The 12,485-nt window shown below is 62.1% G+C and overlaps 1 protein-coding gene across 1 annotated transcript; it reads right to left on the reverse strand.

Annotated features, from left to right (window-relative positions):
* Window positions 1-599: 599 nt before the first annotated feature.
* Window positions 600-12,485, reverse strand: SHOX (short stature homeobox). Its single transcript, XM_043896228.1, has 5 exons — window positions 11,953-12,485; window positions 8,045-8,253; window positions 3,927-3,984; window positions 3,734-3,822; window positions 600-989 (listed from the first exon to the last, which is right to left on the reverse strand). The coding sequence occupies exons 1-5, from the start codon at window positions 12,227-12,229 to the stop codon at window positions 744-746; spliced, it is 879 nt and encodes a 292-aa protein (XP_043752163.1). The 5' UTR covers window positions 12,230-12,485; the 3' UTR covers window positions 600-743.

The following is a 12,485-nucleotide window of genomic DNA, read 5'->3' on the forward strand; positions in this document are numbered from 1 at the left end:
GACCAGCATCACCTTGGCCAGGTCGTGTCAAATGCGCTTCGTTATTGCTACCTTTCAGGCGAAGGGTAGGGGGACGGTGGGTGCGCGGGCCGGCCCAGGAGGGAGTCCCTGCTTCCGAATGCCCGAGTCCACACTGAAATCCACACTGGGGGTTGCGGCGGGGGGGTGGGCGTCCCGTAGCTCCTTCTCCGATGAAACTTTTCCGTCCGTGGCAGTGAATAAAGCCGCACGCATCCAAACGTTGGCATCTTCAGAGGAGACCAGCCCCAGATCTTTTTGTTTCCTAGACTGTGAGATCTTGGAAAGGCGCGTGGCGGAGGCCGCATGCACAGGGTGGGAAGTGGCAGCCGCAGGCGAGGGCGCAGGGCAGCTCCACGTGGCCGAGGGTCGTCCCAGGACGCTCGGACCGCCCGAAGAGGGGGCCGAGGTGGGCTGGTCCACCCGTCCCCTGCTCGCTCTTCCCGCCCCCGCGACGGTCTCCGCGAGGCCCTGGAGGTGCCGTGCGCTCCCCGACGTCCCCTCCCGAGGCCTGCAGGGGGTGGAGAGGCATCTCCCAGGGCGGCCCCGGGGCGGGGAGCTCGCTGCGCCCCGGCTCCGGGGTGTCCGTGCTGCCCGTCGAGGCGGAGGGTGGGGGGCGGTGCGGGGAGCGGAGGGGTCGAGTGCAGGTCGCCGCGGACGGATGGACGGACGGACGCACGGGGTGGCGGGGCCCGGGGCGCGCGCGGGGCCGGCGGGCCGGCGGGTCAGAGCCCCAGGGCCTCCGCGTGCTTGCGTGCCTTCAGCCGCAGGTCGGCGATACTGGAGTTTTTGCTGTTGCTCTTCGCCGCGGCGGCCACGACGGCGGCGGCCGAGGCCGACTCGGCCAGCGAGGCGATGGGCAGCCCGAAGGGCGGCGGCGGGAACATCAAGTAGGGCGCGTGCGCCGCCAGATGCGGGTGGAGGTGCGGGTGCGCGTGCGCCACGCCTTCCAGCTGCAGCTGCGCCTGGACCTGGGATGGGAGACCACGCGCAGTCAAGACTTGTGGGGGGCGGGCTCTCCCGCACCGAGGACCCCCCAGACCAGGGGACCACCTCCCACTGTCCTCCGGATACGCACTGTCAGGATGGGGGTCACTGCGTGTTCTGGGGAGGGGGGCGCTTTCCTGCCCGGAGGACCCCTCCCCAGACCAGGGGACCACCCCTAACCAAGTGACCACCCACCAGGGACCACCCACCAGGGACCACCATCCACCAGGGGACCACCACCCAACTGTCCTGTGGACACCCGGTGTCCGGATGGAGGTCATTGCCTGTTCTAAGGGGTGCCTTCCTGCCCCGAGGACGCCCCCCAGACAAGGGGACCACCCCTAACCAAGGGACCACCCACCAGGGGACCACCCCCCAGACCAGGGGAGCACCACCCACTGTCCTCTGGACACCCGATGTCCGGATGTGGGTCATTGGCTGTTTTGGGGAGGGGGGCTTTCCTGCCCTAAGGACACTTCCCCCCACTAGGGGACCACCACCCTCTGTCTTGTGGACACCCGCTGTCTGGATGGGAGTCATTGCCTGTTCTTGGGGGGGCTTTCCCACCAGGAGGACCACCTCCCAGACCAGGGGACACCCCCCCCCCACCAGGGGACCACCACCCACTCTCCTCTGGACACCTGATGTCTGGATGGGAGTCACTGGATGTTTTGGGGAGGGGGGCTTTCCCACCCCAAGGAGCTGGGGGATCTGCACTGTTCCCCTGGCCCACCGCAGCTGATACCCCCTCCTCACCCGACTCTAGCTGATTGTCTGAGGTGCCCCTGGACTCAGGGTCCCGCCTATAGCTCGGGCCTCCCCCATCCAAACACACACACCCCTTCCCACAGACCAGTATCAGAATCTTCCAAAGGAATGTTTACCATCTGAGCCATGGCATTTTGTAAAAAATGCCAAGCAAAGTTCCAACTTATATGGGCTTCCCTGGTGGCTGGGATGCTAAAGAATGTGCCTGCAATACCGAAGACCCGGGCTCGATCCCTGGGTCGCAAAGATTCCCTGGGCCGGGAAGACGCCCTGAAATAGGGGATGGCCACCCACTTCCAAGAAGAGCAGAGCCAAGACTTCGATCTGCCATGACCTCATTTCAGAGGGCCCAACGCTGACCCCACGTCTGGGCAGCTGCCCCTGTAATAGCCAGGGGCCGTTACAGGCCTGGGGCTGGGGGGGCGATGGGCCCCGCCCTGGAGGTTGGGGGCGGGGTCTGAGCGAGCAAGGTGCCGACCCCTCCCGGGCCCACAACCCCGAATCCCTACCTGCCTTCAGCCCCACGGGAGTACCCAGCCGAAACCACGGTGTCACCCCTGGACGACCCTCCATAGTGAGACGGTCCTCCATGTTCTCACGCCTAGATGGCCCCCCCGGGTCACCCCTGGATGACCCCCTGCCGTGTTACCCCAAGATAACCCTCCATGGCGAGGCGGCCCCCCCCGGTGTCACCCCTGGACGACCCTCCTTAGTGGGACGGCCTCCCACGCTGTCACGCCTAGACGACCCTGCAGCCAGGTCAGACCCACAGACCTCGCGCCCCTCAGCACCCAGGGGCGCAGAGACAACCCCTAGGCGTGTCCTGCTTGCTCCCATGGCCCGAGGACCCCCGATGCCCGCCCACCTGAGTGCACACTACCACCCCCACGCTGGGCCCGGCCCCCCAGCGTGCACGCTACCTCCCCACACGGTAGGTAATCCCCCCACGCCCGCCCCCCAGCGTGCACGCCCCACCCACGCTGGGCCCCCACCCCCCCACCAGCGTGCACTCCCCCCCCCACGCTGAGTCCCCGCCCGCCGACGCCCACCCCCCACCAGCGTGCACGCCCCCACCCCCACGCTGGGCCCCGCCCCCTCCCGCAGCAGCGGGGACGCCCGCTCTAGTCCAGCTCCCCCTGCAGATCCGGCCACGCGGCTCCCGCCACCCACCCGAGGCTGCTCCAGGCCAGGGGCGGTGGCGCGGCCCCTGGGACACCTGGACTCCGAAGGCCTCTGTCCTCCGGCCTCCCGGCTGCCCCCCTCCTTGCACAGGACCGCCTGCGCTGCTGGGAGCTGGGCAAACTCCCCCCTCCGCGCCCCCCCCCACAACTCTGAGGTGCAGGGGGCAAAGACCACTCCGCCCTCCGCCCCCCGACTCTGAGATGCAGAGAGGCCGGGCTGGCTGCAGGAAAAGGTCCTCGCGCAGGAGTGGGAGCCACAGACCCGCTCCGTCCCCGACCAGGCACCGAGCGAGTGGGCGCTTCCGGGGTGGGTAGCATTTTTTATTTTCCCCTCTGACCTTCGTTAAAAAAAGAAAAAAAAAAACAATTGTGTCTGGCTTTCTGTCCTTGTCGTCCCCCAAAGGGAACTCTCGGGAGTTTTATAGCGTGGTGTTAATATGCACCAACGGGTTTACAGGGCTTCCCTGGTGGCTCAGTGGTAAAGAATCCGCCTGCAATGCAGGAGACCCGGGTTCGATTCTTGGCGGGGGAAGATCCCCTGGAGGAGGGCATGGCAACCCACTCCAGTGTTCTTGCCTGGGAAAAATCCCACGGACAGAGGAGCCTGGCGTGCTGCAGTCCGTAGGGCTGCAAAGGGCCGGACAGGACCATGTAACCACGCACAGGGCGCAGCACAATGGATTCACGGCACAAAAAGTGGTTCCCTTTCCTTCCCCCGGGGCGGGTTAGAGGCGGCGGCGGCGCCCCTGGGGGGAGAAATAAACACAAAACCGCGCTACCTGTTGGAAAGGCATCCTCAGTGCGCCCATGTTCACGTAGGGGGCCACCCTGCAGGCGTCCAAGTGGCTGGCCGTGCCCAGGATCACGCCTGCGAGCAAGCACACGAGAAGTGAGCCCTCCGCGCCCGGCGGCCTCCCCGCCGCCCCCACCTCCATCCTCCGCCCTGCCCCCGCCCCCCTCCCCCGCACCCACCTTTGTGCATTTGGTTCTCCTGCTTGCGGCATTTGGCTCTCCGGTTCTGGAACCACACCTGGGGGCGGGGCGGACACACGTGCACCCCCGTCGTGAGCGCAGGCTAAGCCTGCTTTCCAGAGGACGCCGGAGGCTGTGCAAGGCGCCTGGGGTTCCTGCCCCCGCCCCCCATCCAAAAGCTGCCTGTCGGCCCCCTCAAGGCCTTCCTCCGCTGCCCCTGTCTCCCCAGTCCCAGCGCAACGGGGCCCCTGCAGCTGCTACCTGTCCTCAGCTAAGTGGGACTAGAGGGTTAGCATCCATGAACGGAAGGCGGGCAGGTGGGTCCTCCGCTGTGCTGAGCTGCTCAGTCCTGTCTGACTCTGTGACCCCATGGACTGCAGCCCGCTAGGCTCCTCTGTCCGTGGGATTCTCCAGGCACAGATACTGGAGTGGGTTGCCATGCCCTCCTCTAGGGGATCTTCCCCACCCAGGCATCGAACCCGGGTCTCCTGCATTGGCAGGCGGGTTCTTTACCATCTCAGTCACCAGGGAAGCCCAAGAGGGTCCTCAGGTGCCGTGGAGAACTGTCCATCGTTTTGTGCCGGCCGCCCCCACTCCAGCCGGTCAGCCCACTGGTCCAACTTGACCTTCCACCCCGACCTTCCACCTCCTCCTGACCAGCCTCCTCCCTAATCAAGCTCTGGGGTCCAGGAACCTCCATGTCCTCCAAGGCACCCTCCCCCTCCTTGGAAGCCTGGAGGGTCCCAGCTACACATCCCCGAGTCATGACCATCCTTGATTCCCAAAGACTGCGTGCACACACGCCCCTCCCACAAAACGCAGGCCCGGACTTCGGGTACAAGAAATGTCAACTTGAGGGGCTCCTAATCTCTTGAAAGGGTGCTGAGACCCTTCCCAGGCCGAGGAGCATCACAGGCCTGACAAGACTGGGGTGTAAAGCCCCATGCCACCCCATGCCCTGTCCAGCCCTCCCCCACACTGACTGTCCCCCTTCCTCCAAACAGCCCCATGCAGATGGCATCCAGGGCCTTCCCTCCGTCTAGGTTCTTCAGCACTTCAGTCTTCCTTCCTGACTTTCTCCCAAACTCCCCTCCAGCCTCTCTCACCCTGCCCCCTCTGGGGTGCTCCTGGATCTCCCAGGATAACTGGGCCATGCCCCACCTCTGGGTGGAACTCGGGTATCCTGCGATGGTCCAAGCCCAGGGCCTGGGGCCGCTCCTGTCTCCCACCCTGCCCAGGAAAACCTCAGCTCCCACGGAGGCTGCAAACAGCCTGGACTGCAGGACACCAGAACTTTTCCCTCGCAGCCTCTTAAGGGCCTGTTTTCCATCCTCTAGGACCGGCCTGTCCTAACAGAACTGACTTCCCCCCGCCCCCAAGCGTGGGAAATCTCACCCCGCCACGCTGCAGGGAGCCTGGCAAATTTGGATGCCCCGTTGCTCCAAAAAGAATTTTCCAAAAATGTGCCCCCTCTCAAGACGTGGAGATTCCCAAATCCAGATTGCATTTCCAAAGCCTGCACTCCGATTCCTTCCCCACCCGCGAACCGCCCTGAATCTCCGCTGCCTTGCACTCAGCTTGGGACTGGACCTCTCTCCATTTCCGACCCTTCCTGGACACCGCGGTCTCCTTGAGGTCCGGAACCCACCCATCTTCAGGAAAGGATGTGAAAATTCGGAGCCAGACCGGAGAATTCTGCACCACCACCACCCCCCACCACCACCAAGGGCATTTTTTCCCGAAAACAGAATCCTATTTAAATCTAAGGAAGAAAACTCACTTTCCCTTCAGCACGAGGAAAGAAGAAGAAGAAAAAAAATAAGATTACTGGAGAATAAAAGTGATGAATTAGCCACTGCGTTCGGCGATAATAAATCAGTCTTGGGGTGATTCACGATCAATTCCAATTAGTCCTGAATATGCTAAGTAAAGCACACAAGAGTGCTTTAGACAGTTATTTCTTCATTAAGGATCACTGGCTGATTTCTCTCACAAATGCTGTAATCTGATTTCCTTTTGATTTCCATTACAGACAGTGAATAATGACATTTAATTTAGCTCTGCGCCATAAACCCAAAGATATTTGTCGTAATTAAATTACCGCCCGCGCCTCACCGTGGTCTCATAACTTTCGATTATAACCCTGACAGCTGGGTGATATGGGTTTTCCAGTACAACGCTAAAAATAAAAGGTTAATAAGGACCAGCTTCCAAAGGGTCTTCAATTTATTTACAGCAAATTTCCACTCTAAATTGAAACACTATCCTCGAACAACACAGGACGGCCTGTACAGAAAAAGATTACCCAACAGTTCAGACTCAGGATTAAAATATAGTGCATTTTCGGCTCTTCCTCTTTGAGTCCACCTTCCCCCCGCCCCCTTCCCTGGCTTCGGCACAGCAGGGTCCGAGTTTTAACTAATTGGTTTTTATGACCACTTTCTGCCTTCTCTTTATTACACGATGCTTTTCCCCGTGGCCAAGTGGAAATTATTTCTCTTCTTCTATTCCCATGTTTATTTTTATTATTATTTACAATCGTTAAATTTTAATCCAACTCTGGATCAATAGGCCTGCGCGCCTCACTTTTCCCATTTTCCCACCTCCCGCCCCCCCAACCTTTTTTTTTTCTTTTTTTTTTCTTTTTTTTTAGGGCTTCTCTCAAGATCTGTAGCCACCCAAGAAGCAATTTTCTGCCAACTCGGTCTCTCCTGCGAAGGTGCTATTCAGTAATAGACTACTGAAAGAAATAGTGTGGAATTAAATTACAAGTAATTTATTTTTATAGAAACAGTACATCAAGGCCTAGGAGATATTACGGATCCCGGGCAGAAAGGCTGTGAAATGACATAAAAGTTGATGTCCCCTTCAGCAAAAGTTTAATCTTTTCATTAATTTATATAGGGCAGCCCCATCCATCTTGACGGAGAAAGGTGGCCAGGAGCCCCCCCCCCCGCCCCCTCACCGCCGCGCGCCCCTCCTCGCCTCGGCCACAGACGCCGGGACAAATTGGCTCGGGGACGCGGTCCCCCAGCCAGCCCGCCCGCGGTCCCAGGGATGCGGGCAGCATCACCGCGTCGGGACACGGAGAAACCTGGACACGCTGGGGGGGGGGGCTTCGGCATCTCCGCCTACGCAATCCCAGTTACCGCGGCGGCAGAGAGGAAAAGGGAATGGAGATAGAATGCAAACACCTTCCCCCCCACCCCGCCCCCCGCTCCCCAAATGAAAGCTTTTGTAAAACACCGTCTCTAAAACCCTTCCGTGTTTTCGTTTCATGCGTACAATCTCAGCCCAGTCGTGTTTAAAGACGTTGATCCTACAGCAACAAGAAAGCCGTTCTTTCAAAGCCCCGGCTGTACGCGGTCCCCTCCCCCCGTTGGCTGCATTAATTCCATTTATTTAAATAACCAGTCCCCGGAGCCCAGGGACCGTGACCCTCCTTTCCTCTTCGCGGGCTCTGCTGTCCTGCCCGGAACCGTCAGCGCCGACGGAAAAGCCCAGCACGGCTGGCAGGCCCGACCTTTTTTTCGCAGAGGGGGGCTGTCTGCCCGGGGGTCTCTACCACCCTCCCCCGTCAATAAAGTCGTCCGCTTCACTTCCACGTTTCCAACAACCCCGAGGTTAAAAAAAAAGAAACCAGAAACAAACAACAAAACTATCCGGGAGCGCCCCCTCCCCCGCGCACGTGCGCACGACCACCCCCAGCCCCCCGCCCCCAGCAGCCGGTGGCTCGCCAGATGGGGACATCACCAATTCCATGCGCCCGCGTCGCCGCCCCTGCGCGCCCCCTCCCCGGTCCCCGCCCGGCGCCCCGGCTAATCCGGCCCCGCGCGGGGCAGAAGCCTCAGTCACCGAGACGCGAAGGGCGAGGCTGCCAGGCAGGGCGCGCGCGAGACCCCGGGGAAGCCCCCGAACGCCCAGCTCCAGCCTCCGCCCCCCAGCCACCCACCCTGTGCGCTCGACGTGGAAGGCGAGCGTGCCAGGCCAGGCGCGCGCCAGGCCTCGGGGAAGCCTCCGAACGCCCACCGCAGCTCCGGGGTCCCGCGCGCTCCTGGGAAGGCGCCGGCGGCCCCGTGCCGAGGGGGCGCGCGCCGCTCCGGGGGCCGGGGTCTCACCTGCACGCGCGCCTCGGAGAGCCCGAGGCGCTGGCTGAGCTCCTCGCGCATGAAGGCGTCGGGGTAGTGCGTCTCGTCGAAGAGCCGTTCCAGCTCGTTGAGCTGCTCCAGCGTGAAGTTGGTGCGGCTGCGCCGCTGCTTCAGCTTCGTCTGCCCGTCCTCGTCCTCCGACTTCACGTCGTCGCGCTTGTCCTTGCAGTCGTAGAGACCTACGGGCGGGCCGAGGGCTCAGCGCTGAGGCCCCCCGCGCGCCCCGGCCCGAGATCCCCGGGTCCCCCGCAGAGCCCCTCCTCCGGCCCCCGCCGACCCCGCGCACTGGGAACACCGGCCCCGCGCGCTGCGAACAGGCCGCGCGCCGGGAAGCTTTGGCTCGACGTGGCCGAACGCTGGCTGGGCCCACGGGGCGCGGGGCCTCGGCGGACAGCGCGCCCTGACGCAAAGCTGCGTGGAGCAGATAAAGCAAACTCGCAGGCAAGACGCGCTCTTTTGTAACTGACTCCGAACCCCGGCCCGGCTGGTGTATTTTGGCCTAATCTCCGAATAGTTTCCTCAATTATCCACTTCGCCTCTGTTGACATACTGACAGAACCTAACACACACCCCCTTCCTCTCTTTTTTTGGAAACGGAATGGGGTGTTAAATATTATGAAGTTAAAACACACAAAGGCAGAGTCGCCCAAGTACGGGGTCCCTGGCGGGGGCTCCCGCAAACAACTCAGGGCGAGCCCAGCCTGGCTGGGGGCTCCAGGCCCGAGAGAACCCTTGTCCCCCACCAACCCCAGCAGGACAGGGGCAGCTCCGGCCGGGCCAGAGCTGCCTTCAGATCGCCACAGAGCTGGGCGATCGGCAGACCTCATCTCCCTCCGATCAAGAAAGCAAAGAAGTGTTAGTGGCTCAGTCGTGTCTGGCTTTGCGGCCCGTGGACTGTAGCCCGCCAGGCTCCTCTGTCCATGGGATTCTCCAGGCAGGAATGCTGGAGTGGGTTGCCATGCCCTCCTCCAGGGGATCTCCCCCACCCAGGGATCAAACCGAGGTCTCCAGCAGTGAAGGTGGATTCTTTAATGTCTGAGCCAGCAGGGAAGCCCTCCCAAGAAGGCAAAGCCATATCTTAAGGGACGCAGGAAGGCGTCTAGGGGTGCCCCCAAGAGCACAGTTTCCTGACTTCCTGTTTTGCCCCTCGGTCTCCTGGAAGCATTCTCACGCCCCAACAGGACGCCAGGAGTGCAAACTCTCTTCGGTCCAAAAATTACAGGAGCACCTGTATTTGCTGGGGGAGGGGGCAGTAAGGTCAGGATCAACCAGACTCTAACCCAGACACCTCTCCTTTCCACCTCCCGGAAATGCAGGCCCACACCAAACTCAGGGATTGAAAATAAAAGTTGGTTCCCCAGTCTCGGAGTTGGTGGAAGCCAAAAGCCCCTGATGCTGGGAAAGACTGAAGGCAGGAGGAGAAGGGGACGACAGAGGATGAGATGGTCGGATGGCATCACCGACTCGATGTACATGTTTGAGTAAGCTCCGGGAGATGCTGATGGACAGGGAGGCCTGGCGTGCTGCAGTCCATGGGGTTGTAAAGAGTGAACAACAACATTTTAGCAGCCCGTGTGCTTTTTTCTCTGATCATAGGGGCTACGGGGGTACAGGCAGAACGGTCTCCCAACGCCCTCATTAGATGTCCCCTCTGGGTCAAGGAGAAGACAGTGGCCTTCCGTAAACTCTCTCCAAAGAGTCTGGGCTCCCACGACTTCTGAAAAGAGTCCAGAAGCGCGCTGGAGAAGTCCTCAGCCTTGAGCCCGGAAGCCTGCAAAGGGGGAAAGACTCAAATTCTCCCTGGGGCCAGGGGAAAATCAGTGAAACCAGCCTGTCCCCCAGCGGGGGTTCCTAAGATGCTCACTAGCACTGAGGTCCTGAAACATCTCTCCTCAAGGCTCCTGGGCACCCAAGGCCCTCTCACCCCCTGAGACGGATACCTTGCCAAGGATGCCCTACTCCTCCACCACCGGGGGAAACAAATCCTTTCCCAGAGGCAGCCCCACCTTGACTTCGTCGTGCAGGTGTCTTAACTGAACCCCAGGGACGTGACCCCAGAATGAGAGGCTGGCCTTGAAAGTTCTGCAGAACCCAGGGCAGGCTCTGCAGAAACCACAGGCTCAGCGGTCACACGCGATCCGGGTGCTCGACATCTCCGTGTCTCTCCAGACCCCCGGTGTCTCCCACCTCTCCATTCTGCCAGTTCGGCCGGGGGGGGGGGGGGGCTCGGCCCTTCTGGGGGGTCAGGGGGTGGTCTGCAGAGCCAGACAAGAGAGGAGCCACTGTGATGTTTCTTGCTTCTACTTTTTACAGCCCTTTCTCTTCCTGCCTATTTAAAATAGAAAATAAAAAGGCCTCGATTGTGCTCCGCCGTCTCTCCAGGTGCCGATTGCCAGGGTTCTGCCGTCCTGACTGTCCAGGGGTGAGAGGAGGCAGGCAGAGGGGGAATTCAGCCTTTAAGGAGGATGGGGGAAGCCATGAAGGGGCCCAGGAGGTCACTCGCCAGGCGCTGTAAATTAAAAGTAGGCCTTGACCGGGGCTCCGGCCGGCAGACAGTCGCGTCTCCATCAAAGCACACCATCTTTGTGGGAATTACAGGGCCAGGTGCGCTAGGCCTCGCCAGAGGGTGAGCCCCAGAGGTAAGACGATCCGAACCCAGGCTGGGGGACTCTCAGGGGTCTGGGGCTTATCCTAACTAAGCCTCCGCCAGCCTTCTGCCTCCGCTAAGGTCAAGGTTTCCAAAGGCCAGCCTTGAAGCCCTCCTGCCGGGACTCCCCCAGTGACGTGTGGGGGGCACAGCCTTCCAGGGGTCGCCAATGCCGACCCCTCTCAACACTGCAAGAGGAAAACACAGGGACCCACGCCCCACATGGCAAGCCTCTGTTTCTCCTCGCTTTGTCATGAGAAATATAGACCTTCGGACGCTTTCAAACGCTCCCCGCTGAGAAATCCAGCCAGTTTTATTCCTCTGATTTATACCTGCCGGCTGCCCTGTGTGCATGGAAATCCGCCCCGGGTGGGGACCATCTCGGCCCGCTAAGAGAACCCTTGTAAACAAGCCTCCCCTCCTAGCCGCCTCTGAAGCCAACGACAGCGCCAAAACGCTTCGGAGATTTCAGCAAAAGCCGCAGGATGGGGGTCCTGCAGGAGGGCCCGCTGCGCCCTGCCGGCTGGGGTCTGGGCCGCCGCGCCCGCGCGTGCAAGGGGTTCCCGAGCCTGCCCGGGCCCTCCTGCCCCGCGCAGACCCTGACCGCTGCGGACACAGGGCTGGTCTTAATTTCACGGGCCCCGCGGCAGCCAGCATCAAGGGGAAGTTCTCCCTAAGAGGGCTCGGGGCAGAGAGGCGAGGGAGGGGGCCGACGCCTGCCGGCCGGCGCTTTCCCCCACGCGACCCATTTCTAGCGGGGGAAGCGGGCAGGCGAGGGGCGCCTGGAAAGAGCTCCGGGGTTCGTCCCGGGGCACACAGACATCCCGGCGGGCACACGGGCGCGCAGCCGCCAGCCTTACCCTCGCCCAAACACCCGGCTCGCTCTCCATCCGGGGAAAAGGCCTGCCGCTGGCACCCAATGCCAACCTCCCCACCCCCGGGGAAGCGATGCGCGCAGGCCCCGCGCCGCTGCCCGCCCTCGATCCGGCGCCTCCATCCGCCCCTGCCTCCTCGGTTCTCCGGCCGGTTTCTTTCTTACGAAAAAGCCTGGCGACGGGTGGCGGCCGGGGCCCTTCTGCGTCCGAGCCTGTGCTGTCAAGTGTTCAGCGTTTTGGGGGCGAAACGGAGGGCCCACCGCGGCGCCGAGCGAGACGCCGGGCGGCCGGGCTCGGTGGCCACGGGAAGCGCCGTGCCCGGGAGGGGCCCGGAGCCTGCGTCCGGCCCGGCTTACCTTCCGCCGCCCTCCCCGAACCGAACTCTTTGAGTTTGTCCTTGTCGGTGTCCACGTGGTCCTTAAAGAGATGCAGCGGGCAGGGGCCGCCGGCCTCCGTTATGTCCTGGAGGTTGGACTCCGAGACCCCCAGCTCCCGCGAGCGCGCCAGTCCGCTCTCCAAAACTTCCCTGTACGTGATGGACTCTTTCTTGCCGCCGCCGCCGCCGCCGCCGCCGCCGCCGTCTTTGCTTTTCTGGTCAAAAGATTTGGATACAAAAGCCGTGAGTTCTTCCATGGCTGCCTGGGGGTGTGGGGGTGGGAACGGGGGGGGGGGGCCGCGGGGGTCCGCGGGGCTGGCGAGGAGCCGGGCTGTGGTCCGCACGCCTCCCGCGCGCGGAGAGGACCGTCCGTGTGAAGGCAGGTCCCTCCTGCTGTTATTTATGCCTTTCAATTTGAGATCTCACTATTTATACGCGGCTACCTCTGCGCCCAACCCCCAACGCTCTCTGTCGGCAGCAATTACACCTCGCGGCTCCGCGGCGGGCGCACGC

The sequence above is a fragment of the Cervus elaphus genome, chromosome X (genome assembly GCF_910594005.1).
Source record: "Cervus elaphus chromosome X, mCerEla1.1, whole genome shotgun sequence".
NCBI lineage: Eukaryota > Metazoa > Chordata > Mammalia > Artiodactyla > Cervidae > Cervus > Cervus elaphus.